Here is a 15072-nt window from a genome sequence, read left to right on the forward strand (position 1 = left end):
TGAGGGCATGTGGACAGGATACCACCATCCTCTGTTTCAACCCCTTATCTTACAACTTGCATATAAACAAACAGGGCCATTGAACTATGGGGTGTGAGCAGTGCACTTCAAATGCTTTTTGCTTGTGCATGTTTTTTTAGTTCCTTGCAACATGTCAACTCACAACTGAGGGCACCCGGTATAATGCACAGGTGTGTCATTCCAGGTGGGCCACACTGTAGGCTTCTTGCCAGTGCTTTGAGTGAGAAGTAAAGTCCCATGTCTTTTACTCCTTTCAGATCCTTTTGGGAAGATAGATGAGCGGGAACCACTCACAAATGCTGTTCGAAGTGATTCGGCAGTCATCGGAGGTAAACAATTCGTTGTTGTTGAATGCAAAAAGACATAAACGATCCTGTAGTTTGGAGAAAGTTATCTGAAGCCTTCCTTAATTTTGGCCATCCAGCACTCAGAGCCCCCTACATTATCTGCAAGACTGTGAGCTTTTCATGAGTAGTCATGCGTGCTGAATGATCAAAGGCACCCTCTGCCGACACCAGCAGCTCTGCGGATTCATCTTCCCTCTGATTCATGAGGCAGCTGAGCACTGAGTCAACAGCTGGAGCATTTACTTACAGACAGCAGCTCACATTCTGCTCATTTCATACAGTTTTCACTGTTTCTAAAATGCAAACAAAGCAAACCAATAAAACTAAATACGGGGAAGAAGCCACGTTGGGGCAGACAATGGGTGAAGCCTCAGTCCTGTTGAGTGTTCCCCACCAAGTGATTTGGGTTAGGTCTAATGAGCAGGGTGAAGCCCACAGAACTGTAGTTTCAAATCTCACTGCACATACGGTTACAGATGCAGACGCTGTCTGCTCTGCTGTGAGCTCAGCTCTCCTGCTTTTCCATTTTCTCACTGCCTGTTGGCCTCCCCACTTTTTTATTCTGCGTCAGCTTGGCTTCTGCCTGCTGTGGCTTGATTATTCCATGTGGGTGTACCAACACAGAATGATTCCCAAGCTTTGCTTCATGTAAGATGCCTGTGAAAGACCAAACTCGTTTCTATCTGAGAAACATAACCTTAGCAGGTGCCACCATCCCTGCCTTCTGGAAGCCTAGATGAACTGATCCTTGGCAGATGGAGGTTTCCTTTTAAAAACCTGCAGTATCTTTCCATTTAGCTTATATTTAACGAGCCTTGCTATGGGTCAGGCTCTGTGCTAAGTAGAGGAATATGGGGATGAATGAGCCAGCCAGGAGATGGGTAAACAGACAACAAGACAACCAGTGAAGGCTGTTACGAGGGAGGAGGTAAAAATGGCTATGGGAGCACAGAGGTGCACTCCTGATAACATGAAGAAAGGAAAACCACGGCTTTCCTTAAGGAAGTTCCTAAAACCTCTGACCTGAATTACTGCTTCAGAGAAGCTGGTCCACCCTAATTTTTGTTTGGCATCGAGAAATGTGGGAAAGAATTTTGTGCCTATTTCTCTTTCAATAATTTCTCATTTGACAAGTGGGAAAAAAAGAAAGAATTTTGTGACTGCTAACTCCTCTCCAGCTATTTACATGCTCTGTGAGTCTCTTTAAGGACAGGAAAGTCATCTGACCTCCTAGGAAAATTCCTGGAGGCTTACACAGCTGCTGACTCTGACTATCCCATGCATTGAAGGAGTAGGAACCAGTTTCCTATTTCATCTCTTAATGCTGCAACCCACTCATGGGAGTCACTCACTACCACCCAGTTTATTCATAGACTTGCTAACTTAGGTGATTTTACTCTTACTTGTTCTAACATAGTTGTACAAAATGCCACAAAATGATTTAGGAATATATATTTATAAAAATAAATCTTAATCATGGCCCCAGTTCTCCAAAAAATTGGTGGAAGACATGCAATCCATGTATGAAACTTACAAATGTCCGTGCTTCTGTAAGTCATAATGCATTGTGTCCAAAACTAGCTTTCTAAAATAGACACTTTTCCTCAATATCTCCTCTCCTTAGAAAAATGAAACAGCAAAATATAGAACTTATTACAAGTAAATTCTTTGCTTATCATACATATTTTTAAATATTTTCATGCTGAAATACTACATTCATGCAGAGACACATCTCCCACTTCCTCACTTCCACTGTTCCTTTGCTGACACTGCCTTTCATGTTCCAAGAGCCTTCCTGGCAAAGGTAGGGGTGAGACCTTAAGGTAAGCAAGAATAGCTTGCAACATAATCCAGTTAAATCACACACAGTCAGAATAAGGGGGAATCTGATGGGCCTGGGCAGAAGTTTGCCATCTCAGTTGACTTTGAGTTTGTCAAGAACAGAGGCGTCTTGTCACTGAATGAACCTTAGTTTAACAGAGTTCAGAGCAGTGTAAAAATGTTCTAAATTTATAGTGATCATTTCATTATTAATGAAAATGTTTTAACAAAACAAACATATAACATAAAACAAATTTAAATCAGGAGAGCGTGTGTTAAGATGTGAGATATTTAAGTACCATTTTCTAGGATGCTAAAGTAACTCTGAAATACTTAGTTGTGAGGTGACAAAAAAAATGGGCTAATTACAAATGATTCTGACACATTACTTATAGCAGACTTGAAAAATTTACAAAGAAACCCTTTGCTAGTCCGATTCCGTATGTATAAGATGGCATTCTCAGTTCTTTAAACAAAACCTTCTATGGTTGAAACTGTCTCTCTTCCCCAGTTAGTCTGAAAGAAGGAGGTTTTATAGTAATTGAAGACAGGGCCTTTCAGCAGGTCTTTATTTCTAGGCAGGTGGCAGAGTTGTGTTTGTGTGATTTGTTTTGTTTTGCTTTCTCTCCTAAGCATTCCCCTCATCTGGCGGGAATCCACTCTCCTGAGCAGATGACTCATGATGATTTCCTTCTCTCTTTCCTTCCCCTTTCTCTCCAGGGGTGATAGCAGTGGTGATATTCATCATCTTCTGTATCATCGGCATCATGACCCGGTTCCTCTACCAGCACAAGCAGTCACATCGTACGAGCCAGATGAAGGAGAAGGAATATCCAGAAAATTTGGACAGTTCCTTCAGAAATGATATTGACTTGCAAAACACAGTGAGCGAGTGTAAAAGGGAATATTTCATCTGAGAAACTGCAGGGGTCCTACTACTCTTTTTTCTTGTTGTTCAATTATCTCCTCCCTCTCTTCTCTCCTGTCTTTTTATTTGGTCATTCTCTTTATTTTCTGCTTGCCATGTCTTTTCTGGAACATACTTGCATCCACCACAGCATCAATTCCCTTGATCCAGCCCAAGAGACCAGGCAGCCATGGCCACTGCCTTCCTCTCTGATGAACCTATCGAGTGAAAACGACCACTCAAGAGACTGTCTTCGCTATTCAAGACAAGGAAGAGACACATGTGCACACTCCTGCATGTTCAGTTCTGTACTTCCAGTTTCTAAAACGCACTGTTCAGTTTTGCAACCACTTGGCGGTTCAGGCTTGCTTTGAACCTGAGCTCTTAGGCACATGACGGTCATTCCTGACATCGTCCCCATCTCAAGTCTATTCTTACGAGGGAACCCAGGGCAGGGAGAGAAGAACCTAGAGGCCTGGTTTGCTTTGGTGGCATTGTAAAAGCAGTAAGAGAGGTTTGGTTTGTGGTGGGTTACTTTCTTTACCATAGGCAATCCCCTGCCTTAACTCATCACCCTTTTACACTATGACCCTTAGGCCCTGAGTATTTTCAAATATATGATTGCTGATAGTAGTGAGCAAAACTACTTTGTTCCTTTCTTACCACTCTCTCCTGGGGCCAACACGTTGGGACAGCACACCATAGCATAAAGCTAGGGGATGCATGGAAATAGTAGCTTGAAACTAGGAGGTAACAAGAAAGCTTCTAGGAAGCAGATGTTCCATAGCTTCAAAATGCCTTCTCCAATTTTGTAAGAATGCTAGCTAGGTATTCCTGGGATTATTATACTGAGATATACACACACATATGTGTATATATGTATATATATATGTGAGTATATATATGTGAGTATATATATACACACATATATATACACACACACATGCACACTTATATGTTGCTGCAGCATAAAGAAATTGAAATAAAAGTTTAAAATAGTACCTGGTTCAATGAAAGAGCCTAAACCATCTTAACTCAGCTTTAAAACAAAAATTAAATGAGGAAAAAATGAAAAAAAAACCTGCATGAAAAAAGAAAAATACCAAACAGAATTCTTCCCTTCCATTCACTCACTAAAGACCTGGTGAAGACAGTTAATTCAAATTTGCAAGTTTCACATTTTTTAACATCAAGCTATTCTCCAAGAGGTTTAGGATGCATTAACATAAGTGACATAGTGACATGGTCACCTCTAGCTAACTAGTATTGCCTGATTTCAGAGGAGCCCTTAGGTTCTGTAGCGTATCACATTTTCAAATCTGCTATACCTCATATACCTAAAGACCCTTCCAAACATCTTTTTACAGGCTTAAACTCCCAAAAGAGGTAGTGACAAATTTCACAGTCTTCTCCCCTTTTGGTAACAAAGCATTGAAAACAGTCATTCCTTCAAGAAGGCACCTTGAGCTTATCCATGGGGTGGCGGTAAAGATCTTAATGACTTTTCTGTGGCAATATGCGTCATTCTTTGTCCTGGGCCATCTTGGAGAAAAAGGTAAGGAGAAAACAACATAAATGCTCCAAGATGCTGGAAATGCTCATGTAATGATTCTTAAGTGTGGAAAATACTTGCTGATTCTCTTTGTGAGGCAGATTCAATTTGGAAAACAATGACCACAGCTCTATTTGCCATCCTTGACAGTTAGCAGACATTCCAACTTGTGCTTAGGGTACACTGTCTATCGCCTCTCACAATGAGGAACTTAGTTGCTTCATTCCATTTCAAACACAGCTTTTCTTTCAGTTTCAGAGCTTATGAATTAAGGATTTAGTTTGCAATCATATTTCTCTATTTTAAGATGTTGTTTTAAATGCATATTCTCTCCTTGAAATTTTCTGTGGATTTGAGCTTAATCGCTTTATCATCTACATGATATCTTTTGGCTAGTACACTTATTTTAAAGTGATTTTAACCATGATACCATTTCTCTCCTTTTAGTTTTAATAAGACGAATGATTCTTCAGTAAGATGAAAGATCTTTAAACACTGTTTTCCCCTGTCCTTTCCTCCCTTTCTTCAATTTTCACTTTTGAATTTTCTATTTCCATAAAAAGGCTATATGAATCAGCCTTTTGCATGGCTATATATTCCTTTGTCCCCTGAAATAAAAGTCGCCATGAAGTATAGTGGGTTTAGCCTGAAGCAGCTCCAATAATGAAATAGAAAGGCAAAGGAAGGTATGAGTAATAAAGCTGGAACTGTTCATTATTCAATCTTTGAGCAGTGAGGACTATATTTTGCTGACATAGTGCTAATAGAAGAAATGGAGACTAGCAAAGTCTAACTCAGAGTATTTGGTTTTCTCATCTAAGTATATATGCTTGTAGATTGTCCCGTAGGATGAAGAATCTGTGAAGCTCTATCCTGACCACAATGGCACTACAAAATCAACTGGCATCTTCCTCACGTTTGTAGACTTCATGCACACTACATACCACAGACCTAAATGTAGATGCCAGGACAGTGCCGTCTGCACGCCACTCCTACAAGTAGTCTCAGGGCTAAAGCAGAATTATTTTTACAGGGTTGAATTATTTCATAACCCCAGAGAATACTAACTTTCGCTAGATATGTATGAAATGCAAGTGAGCCGTACCCTCCAAAGTAGAATGTAATTTACAGTTAGAAATCGTGCTAATTCTGACTGTCTTTCCTCAGCGGTACCAAGATCTATGTAGTTTTATGGAATTGTTCAATTGTGTGAGTGTTTCAATCCTTCTGCAATTATCATCTCAAAGGAGACTTTGAAAGCATCTTAATCTCTCTTTAACCACTTATTTTTTTTCTTTTTCCTACCACATTCAGGTTTCCCAACTACATGCTCTGGTCAACTGGGCCACCATGATCTCTTCCACTTAAACCCTCAGCCTTCAATAACTGCTGTTTACAAAAAGATCTTATGGAATATGGATCACTTTACAGTCAAACCAAAAGTACTTGTGAAATTTCATATTTTAATGGGGCTGTTTCATTGATATTTTTTTCCACCAAACAAATCTAGTTATGTAAGCAACAGTATGTTTGCTTACTCTAAAATATATTTATCCTACTGCATCATTTATTGCATGTATAGCCTCAATTGCCATCTTTATGAAAATTCGTCTGGAGAAATAGACATTTGTCATTTCTATGGACATATTTTTTGACTAGCTTTGCCTCTTCTATTTACCCTCTGCTGTATGCAGAAGATTTTAAGGATCCTAGGGGTGATATTTTAAAACAACTTTTTTCCTCTCCTTAGTAATAACAGAGATGATATTAACTTGACTTCTACCTTTTGTCAGACCCATCTCCACCAACGGGTAGCAAGAGCAGGATAGAACAAAATAAAGAGACTGTTTTTCTTTCTTCATTCATGAAGTATTTATGGAATGCCAATGAGTGCCGTGCTAGGCATTGGGTGAACATATATAAATTACACCTTGTTCTTGTCCTTGGGGAGCTCAAAGTCTAGCAGGCAAGGCATGTATTGTTGCAACAGGGCCATGCATAAAGTGTCCTAGAATGAAGCACAAGGTCCCGCACAATTATTTTTGTGAAGCATCTGCCAGAGACTGAAAGAAACAGGTAAATTTCTGGTAAATATCTGTTATTTTTTAAATTACTGCTTCCACCTTCCATAAGCTGTTTTGTTTCTCCTCCTCAAAGTAGATATCTATCAATGCATATAGATTTCTGTAGAAAAAGGTGGATTGACTTTTAGGAACAGTAAGAATAGATGGTCTCTGTCTCTGCCATGCATTTGGGGACGCTGAATTCTCTACATTCTTGTTTCAGGTCAGGTTGGGGGATTACAAAAGTCTTGCCTCCCATGAGTTGGACCTAAGAGTGTCCACTATGGCCCCTCTCCTTCCCTTTTCTCAGTTCTTCCATTGCCATGTGTTTATGACCTGTTGCATGCCGTTGTTCTTTCAGATGTTCCTGAAGGTGGTTTGGTTGTAGTCCAGCTCTTCCTAAAACCCTCCTTAGTCCTGATGAGCCATTTTGACTCTACATAAAATTTCTGAACCTAACTGAAGTCTACCCTTCTGTCAATAATTGACTAAAAAATGCTTTCCATTTATGTGAGGTCTCACCTCTGAGCCTGAGTGAATGTTTCCTGTCTTGAAGGTCATACTTGCTCCCTCTCTGCAGGAAGTTAATTCAGTTAGAAGAGTTGCACTGGGAGGGTGCAAGCACAGCCAACTTATCCAGTCCAAGATATCCAGGGAGATGTGGATCAGACCTGTTGAATTTTTTCTTAGGAAAAGAAAGGTCTTGACAGATTGTTCACCAACTGCCCTAGCTTCCTTTAAGCTTCCCCATAGCTACTATCCATCAAAACCTCATTGCAGCAGCAGCCTACCAAAAGGCCTTTGGGATACATGTATGGTTCCGCCACTCATTCTTCCTTAACAAAAAGGCTTGGACATACTTAGTCCTCAATTATCCTACAGGTCGTGTATCGACTAAATAAATAAACAGACTTTATTGTTTCTGAAGATGGCAAAGGTGATTAATGGAAGAAGACGCAGGCAAACTCAAAACTTTCAGAAGTCTAGGAGGATAACTGAGTGCTATTTCGTGTCTCTCATGCAGTTTGAACATGTTTTCTTTAAAATACACATAGTGTAATTAAATTATTTCTATATACTCTTCTTGAGTCTTTCTTGACCTCTTCTTTTATCCCGTCTTTCATAGTCTTGTTTGTGGAACCATCTACTTTGCAGATTTTTATTGTCTCTAATTCTCAGCTCTGCCTTCACAAATTCCAAATATTTGAACCACCTAAAGGGGAAAAAGTGCAACACACACATGCACGCACACATGCACACTTTGTACAAATAGGGCTGTTATTCGACTTTTCTCTTGAACATTCTACATACATATCTGGTAGGGAGAGAAGCATTCCTCTTTTATGTTGACAATTATTTGAATCCTTCATATAAGGTTTTAATAATTAACCAGTTTGCTATTTTTGAGTGATTATTTTATATTATTTTGCACTAAGGTACTCTGAGGAAGAACAGAAAAGCACATTTTCTAGTGAAATATTGTACTTTGTAAGCTAGATGTCTGTCTTATGTAATGTTTATAGTCTACAAAGTGGCTGAGCAGACATGAACAGAGGTTAATGCAAAAGTTGGTTTTGGTTTCAACCACACCCGCTGCGAACTTGACGAGGAGGAAGAGGGGCCGGTGGCAGTAACTGGTGGCCATCTGAGGTGAGGAAGGTCATTGCTTCCACCATGAATCAGTGGTGGCAGCCTTTCCACTTTCGTGGCTCCTCACTCAGGAGTCTCTTTAGTGCATTTGGATCATTGTCGTACTCATTAGGGAAAGAGGCAATATCATGGGCTTTGCATGAATAATTCTTTACTCACATTTGCATGATATCTTTTTTACCTTCCAACACTTCTTCAGTCACATCTTTTTTTTCAATTTTTAAATTTTTTTTCAGGATTTTCTCAGAGTGCTTTAGAACTATTACTATAATTAACTAACCTGCCCAGTTTAAGCACCCAGATACAACTTTCAGGAAATGAAACTGTCAGAAAACTGCCCTAGGTCTATTATCAGTCAGAGCCCCTGTGTGTGGAAGTCCTCAGATTCTGGAATCCATCCAGTGTCTTTCTTTTCCTTCCATTCATCCTGACATGAATAAGCATACCATAACTCTATGAAGCAGTGAGTACTTCCCAGCCCTGACAATGAGTACTGCCAGGGACCTACCGTCTAACACCTGGGAACACTATTTTTTCTCAGTCCTTCCAGTTGACACAAGGAAAACCTTTATAAAATAGGACAAAATTAGGAGACTAGTCCCAAGCCAAGACCAAAGGTGAAGATAATTATGTTAGTGATTAAAGTCTGGTCTTATTTTAATGAGTGTCATAGTCTTACATGCTTCAAATGCCAGAAATATCTTCAGAGAACGTGAACAAGGTGCTGGATATGCAACAGGAATAATGCATCCCCCTACAGACTCTTTGAAAGGCTTTCTCTTTCAAGAAAACTTGAAGGGAAATTATTAATGGGCATCAGCCTGGGCATACTCTCCCATTAGAGTCAGCCTCTATCCCAAACATTTTACATGAAATATTCACCTAGTCTATTCTCTTTGAAAGGCAGTATCAACCTGTGTAACCTTGTCCTGCCTTAAATACTGTTGCGAAAAATACCAAACTTTGCTTAAAGCAGCATAGTTATATTGAGAAAGAGACTGCATTTAGTGAGGATGAAGACCAAGAATTTTCTCTTTCTGAATCTGGCAGTTGACAGGCCTCCTGATATCCTGTGTTGCCTTGGACTAACATTTTCCTTAGTCCCTAGCCTAGGGCAGAAAGGCAGCCATGTATAAATGAATACCCATGGCCATGTTCCAATATAACTTTATTTACAAAAACTAATTTAGTTCATAGGTACGGTTTGCTGATTCCTAAGACAGAGCATTACAGTGTCTGTTTCAGATGGGAAGTAAGTCTTCCTGTGGCATGTTCAGGCCCTCCTTTTCAGGGAATGAGAAAGAGTGTGTGTGGGGGGGTGTATTTCAACAAATAATAAATTGCAGAATACCCTCCCCTCAAAAATACACATATGTTAGACTCTTTATTATGGTAAAAGCACAAAACAGGTCATCTTTTTGTGGAAATGCTGGAGTCTACCTTTTCCTTTTTATCTTCTGATTTTTGTTCCTAAAACAAAATCCCAAGTGATGTTGCCTCATTCCAAGTCAGTTTTGTAGACCATGTAACATGTCTTAATACACTGTATGGGGAAAAAATAAAAGTTAGCCTTAGATTTCTTTGTTTTCTATGGTTATTGTTGTACAGAAGAAAGACGAACTGTAAATAATGTATATTTAATAAAGAGAACATTTTGTATGATTTTGTGTGGAAGACAAATGTGCCTTGCTGTGTTTTCTTGAGTTAATGAAGAGTCAAACAATTAATCCCTTGGCTCCCGTTCTCATTCCTTAGACCATTAACTCGCAGACAACATGACCTGTGGGGTTGCTGGAGAAACACGAAACTCCCCCTGGCTGGGTTTATTGATTTCTGCATGGCTAGAAGTGCTGTCCTGGGCTCACTCATCGCTGAGCTGAGTTATCCCGGGCAACACGCCTGGCTCAAATGTAGACAAGAGCAAGCTCATTGATTCAGTCAATGTCAACTTCAGTGTTCTGGAGCCACCCTGGTTTCAGCTACCCACGTGAAACTTCAGACTCTCCTCCACCCTCATCAGCGCCCACTCACAGGAACTGTATTTCTTCTGCCTCCTGCCCTACATCTTTTTCTTACAAAGGACCTTAACCCTATGTGTTTGAGACTAAACAAACACTGCTGTGAAACAGAACCCACTTCATGTGGTGCTTATTAAGCCTTCTATGCATGAGGTAGTCAGCACACACACACACAGAAATTTAAAACTGACAGTAATTTAAACAGAAGACAGACACTACCAGATTTACCCTTAAGAAAAACCTAACTTGGTTTATGGTCCCTTGGAGAAGGGATGATAGCAGGATAGGAGAGGAGGAGGAGAGAACAGTTAGGGGCCATTTCAAAAGCCTGAGGGAGGGTGGTGCTGGCTTGGACTAGCACTGTAGTAGCAAAGATTCTAGCAGTAGCTGGGTCTAGACAGAAACAACAGGGATGGTGGATTGGAAAGAGAGTGTGAGGGGGAGAAAACAAGAAAGCTTGGATTTGGGGCTTATGCACCTGGGTAGATTGGGGCAGAGTTTTTGTTTTATTTTGTTTTGGAAAATGGTGGCTGTAAAATGAGAAGGGTAGACAAGTTTAATTTGGGATTTTGTTAAGTTTGAGGTTTAACTAGGCAGCAAATATAGATGGAAGGTCAGTGGCTGGATACATGTCTGCAGTTCAGCAGTGAGGTCTGGTTCGCAGACACTTGAGAGATGTGTATATGTGTATATGTCTACGTATGAATAGGTATATCCACACACACGGCCATGTGTGCATACACACACATGCACACAGGTTGGCATCATCTAGGGCAGGAGTATAACTAGGACATAGATCTAGAAACAATGGATGTTCTAGAAGGATAAGCTACACAAGGGAACCTATAAACGTGCACTGAAGAATGAGGAAAACCAGGTGAGTCAGTTGGAGCCCTGACTACAAAGTGCTCCATCAGGAGGAAGCAGAGAGTTATTAGATGCTACTGAGAAACTAAGGCAGGTGAGAATAAATAAAAGCCACAGGTCAAGCAAGATTAAGGCACTGATGACCCTTTCTAGAGCCACGTAATGAAGAAGTTGGGAGAAAAGATGATCGGAGTCAGCTGAAAAGTTGGTGAAGCGCCGGGGAGGCGTGGAACAAGGCTCAGGGCCTGCGAGCAGTAGAGACGCGTGAACATCAGAGCCTGGAAGACTGGGGCTCAAATAACATAAAACTGCTTTCCCTAATTTTGTGATTTGAAAAAAAGTAACCAATGTAACCCTTATATTTTGCAGATAAAAATTGGGAAACAAAATAAAACCAAACCAAAACAACTTCACAGATCCTGAGGATTGAACGAGATCATGCACACACACCAGCCACGGAGCAGATTACATGGTCAGGGGCTCTCTGCAATGCTGTGTGTCATTACTTAATTTTTTTTATCATATTCTAATCTATAGGAAATAAACACACATGTGTGATATGTATGTTTATTTCCTATAGATTTATCAAATAAAGTGAGGCATAGAAAAGGCAAGCATGCTTAGTTCGGCATGATGGGGTCAATTGTGATTTGTAAGCAAATCGGGCTAGAAATAAGTCTAATTCTGGCTCTGCCATAAATTAGGTCTGTGACCTTTAATAAATCATATGCCGAGAGTCTTTGAGATGTCTCCCTTGAAGGAAAGGTTGTGAATCTAAATAATGAAATGAATCAGTTATCTTAAAAGAAATGTTGTGATAATTTGTGATAGCAAAGAAATTGGCCTTACAGGCTTTTGGACAGACAATGATGAATTAAAATGGTTTTTTGTTGTTGTTGTTGTTTTCGTTTTGTTTTGTTTCTGTTTTTGTTTTGTTTTTTTGAGACGGAGTCTCGCTCTGTCCCCCAGGCTGGAGTGCAGTGGCATGATCTAATCTCACTGCAACCTCTACCTCCTGAGTTCAAGCAATTCTCCTGCCTCAGCCTCCTGAATAGCCTCCAGAGGTAGAGAAACGAATCATCACACCCAGTTAATTTTTGTATTTTTAGTGGAGACGGGGTTTCACTATATTGGCCAGGCCGGTCTCGAACTTCTGACCTCAAGTGATCCACCCATGTAGGCCTCCCAAAATGCTAGGATTACAGGTGTGAGCCACCGTGCTCAGCCAAAATGTTAACTCTTTTAATTGGTAGCTGAGGGATAGTAAGTGGATAAGTGCCTTCTCATCTCATCTCCGAGTTTCAATTCCTCGTCACTCAAAAGACTTTATTGTATTTTTTTGTTTTGTTTTAAGCCACTAAATCTGTGGTAATTTGCTACACAGCAATAGAAAACTAATACAATCATATTCCTTAATGGCCTCATCATCAACCTAAGCATGGTACCACATAGGAATAACAGCATCTTCCTTATAAGGCTGTTATAGGGATACCATTAGTTTAATTTTGTAAAGGGCTTAGAACAGTCTGTGGTACATATATGAGTGTTTTTAGGTTGTCAAAAGGTGTTTAAACAATATTCATGTCCTCAGAAAAAATGTTACCTTCTCTCCCTTCTTTTATCATGAGCTTGATTCTAGTCACACAGCAGAATCAGAGTAAAATGGGAAGTTCATGAAGGACTATGTTAGCTTGAGGTCTCTTTTTCATGCCTGCATTTGGTGTAGGCCAATGAATTAAAGAAGGAGAAAAAGATGTCTTTTAGTCCAAGCAGACATACAGTATGTGGGGAAAAAAAACTAAAGTTATTTTAAAATACTCAAATTTGTAAATGATGTCTTAGCCCATTCAAACTGCTATAACAAAATACCATAAACTGGGTGGTTTATAAATAAGAGACATTTATTGCTTACATTTCTGGAGGCTGGAAGTTCAAGATCAGGGTGCCAGCAAGGTCAGGCCGTCTGCTTTTGCATCCTCATGTGGTAGAACGTGGAAGAGGGAGCTCTGTTGAGTCTATTTTACAAGAGCACTAATCCCATTCATGAGGGCTCCACACTCAGAAGGCCTCACTGTCTAATACGCTCACTTTACAGGTTGGGTTTTCAGTGTATGAATTTTGTGGGGAATGCAAACATTCAGCCCACTGCAAAGTTGATATGCATTTATTTTAATTTTCATGGTGGTTCAAAAAGAAACTTTTCCTGGCCTAACCCTTATCAGGTAAATAATCTCACAGCGCCTGCTCCTCTGAGCCAGAGGCCAGGCTGAAAAGCATTTTGAATGCATGAGAGCAATGACTGAGCTCAGTCTGACACCAACACACAGGGGTTGCTGAGAGCCAAGTCCATGAATGTGAAATTCTTCCATGGGGAGGAAACAGGAGCCCTAATGACAGCGCTGACTGGTAGAAAAGGTAAATCCAGTTCAGCCATGTCCTCTGAAGCACTCTAACTGTTGGAAAGGGCCTTAGAGAATTCAAACCTGTCTTAGAGCACATCTTTCGCCTGCGTGGAGGAGAAATGCCATCAGCTGAAAGTGCACCAAGAATGCTCTCTGTGAAAGGGCAGACACGGCAGCTCTCACTTTCCTGACACTTTGGTTTGGAGACTGTGACATCTTGTCCCTCTCTCCCAGGACCCTTCGTTGTGTGTGAAGCTCTTATTTAAGAAATACAGGCTTTACTTCTATGAAGTATTTAGAATAGTCAACGTCATAGAGACAGAAAGTAGAATGATGGTTGCCAGGGATGGCGGGAGGTGCAGGGGGTGGTAACAAAAAGAAAATGAAGAGTCACTATTTGATGAGTACTGAGGTTCAATTCCATCTTTCCAAGCAATTTGGGAAGATGCAAAGAGTTCTGAAGATGGATGGTGGTAATGGTTGCACAAAAATGTAAGTGTACTTAATATCACTGAACTTGACTTCCTGCTAGCAAGGATTAAAAGAAAATTTAAGAAACCACTGAACTATATGCAAAAAAATGTGCAAAGATGGTACATATTGTTATGTGTACTTTACCGCAATTTTTAAAAATTGGGGAAAAAATAAATGCTGGCTTTATGAAGAGAATTAGAATGAGTCAAATATCTTCATGAATGCACAATAATAATAAACAAAATAATAGAATATTACCATTTTTGTTGACATATTATGTGTACAGTTCTTTATATATGTTACCTCTTATTATCATAATAAAACCATCGGGGCAATATTTTTCTCATTTTGTAGATAAGAATATCTAGCCTAAGAAAATTAAGTTGTTAAAATTACATACATACATAGTCTGATGTCACAAACACTTGAATTCAACATCCGTTTGTTCATTATTATCAATGTGGCTTTGAGCAAAGCTCTTACCCTGTTATTCAATTTCTCACCTGGAAAACTGGAATTTTTGTATTTTCAGGAAACAATACCTATTTCCCAGAATCATACTGCTGGTTAGTGGAGCCAGTAAATATCTAACACATTTTGGCTTAAACCACACCTTGCTCAACCTAGCTGCTCCACAACTAATTCAAGTGATTCATTTTCACCGCAGTGCAACTGCTCTGTCCCAGAATTCTTCTGCTTATTGAAACTACAAAAAGCAAAAATCAACAACAAAAAACATCTCCCTCCAAAAACATAAAGAGATACTAAAGAGAGTTGGTAAAGGCCATTAATATGAAAATGAAGCTTTCTCAGGCCAGCTACACTGAACCAACATTGAAACAGAGGCAGCAAGACAGTGGAACACAGTACTGTCAGAGTCATTCCATGCCCACCAGCATTGCTTCCTGATGTGCCTACTCTCAGGACCAATCCTTGGTGAGTGGGGAGAA

The 15072-nt window shown here is 40.0% G+C and overlaps 1 protein-coding gene across 1 annotated transcript in view; it reads left to right on the forward strand.

Moving 5' to 3' along the window:
• Positions 1-10041, forward strand: part of CNTNAP5 (contactin associated protein family member 5) — an 879440-nt gene extending 869399 nt beyond the window's left edge. The window contains exons 23-24 of the mRNA XM_032145556.2: positions 279-350; positions 2910-10041. Coding sequence (XP_032001447.1) covers positions 279-350; positions 2910-3106 — 269 coding nt within the window. The 3' untranslated portion in view covers positions 3107-10041. The remainder of the gene's footprint in view (positions 1-278; positions 351-2909) is intronic.
• The last annotated feature ends 5031 nt before the right edge of the window (positions 10042-15072 follow it).

Source organism: Hylobates moloch, unplaced genomic scaffold (genome assembly GCF_009828535.3).
Source record: "Hylobates moloch isolate HMO894 unplaced genomic scaffold, HMol_V3 SCAFFOLD_24, whole genome shotgun sequence".
Lineage (NCBI taxonomy): Eukaryota > Metazoa > Chordata > Mammalia > Primates > Hylobatidae > Hylobates > Hylobates moloch.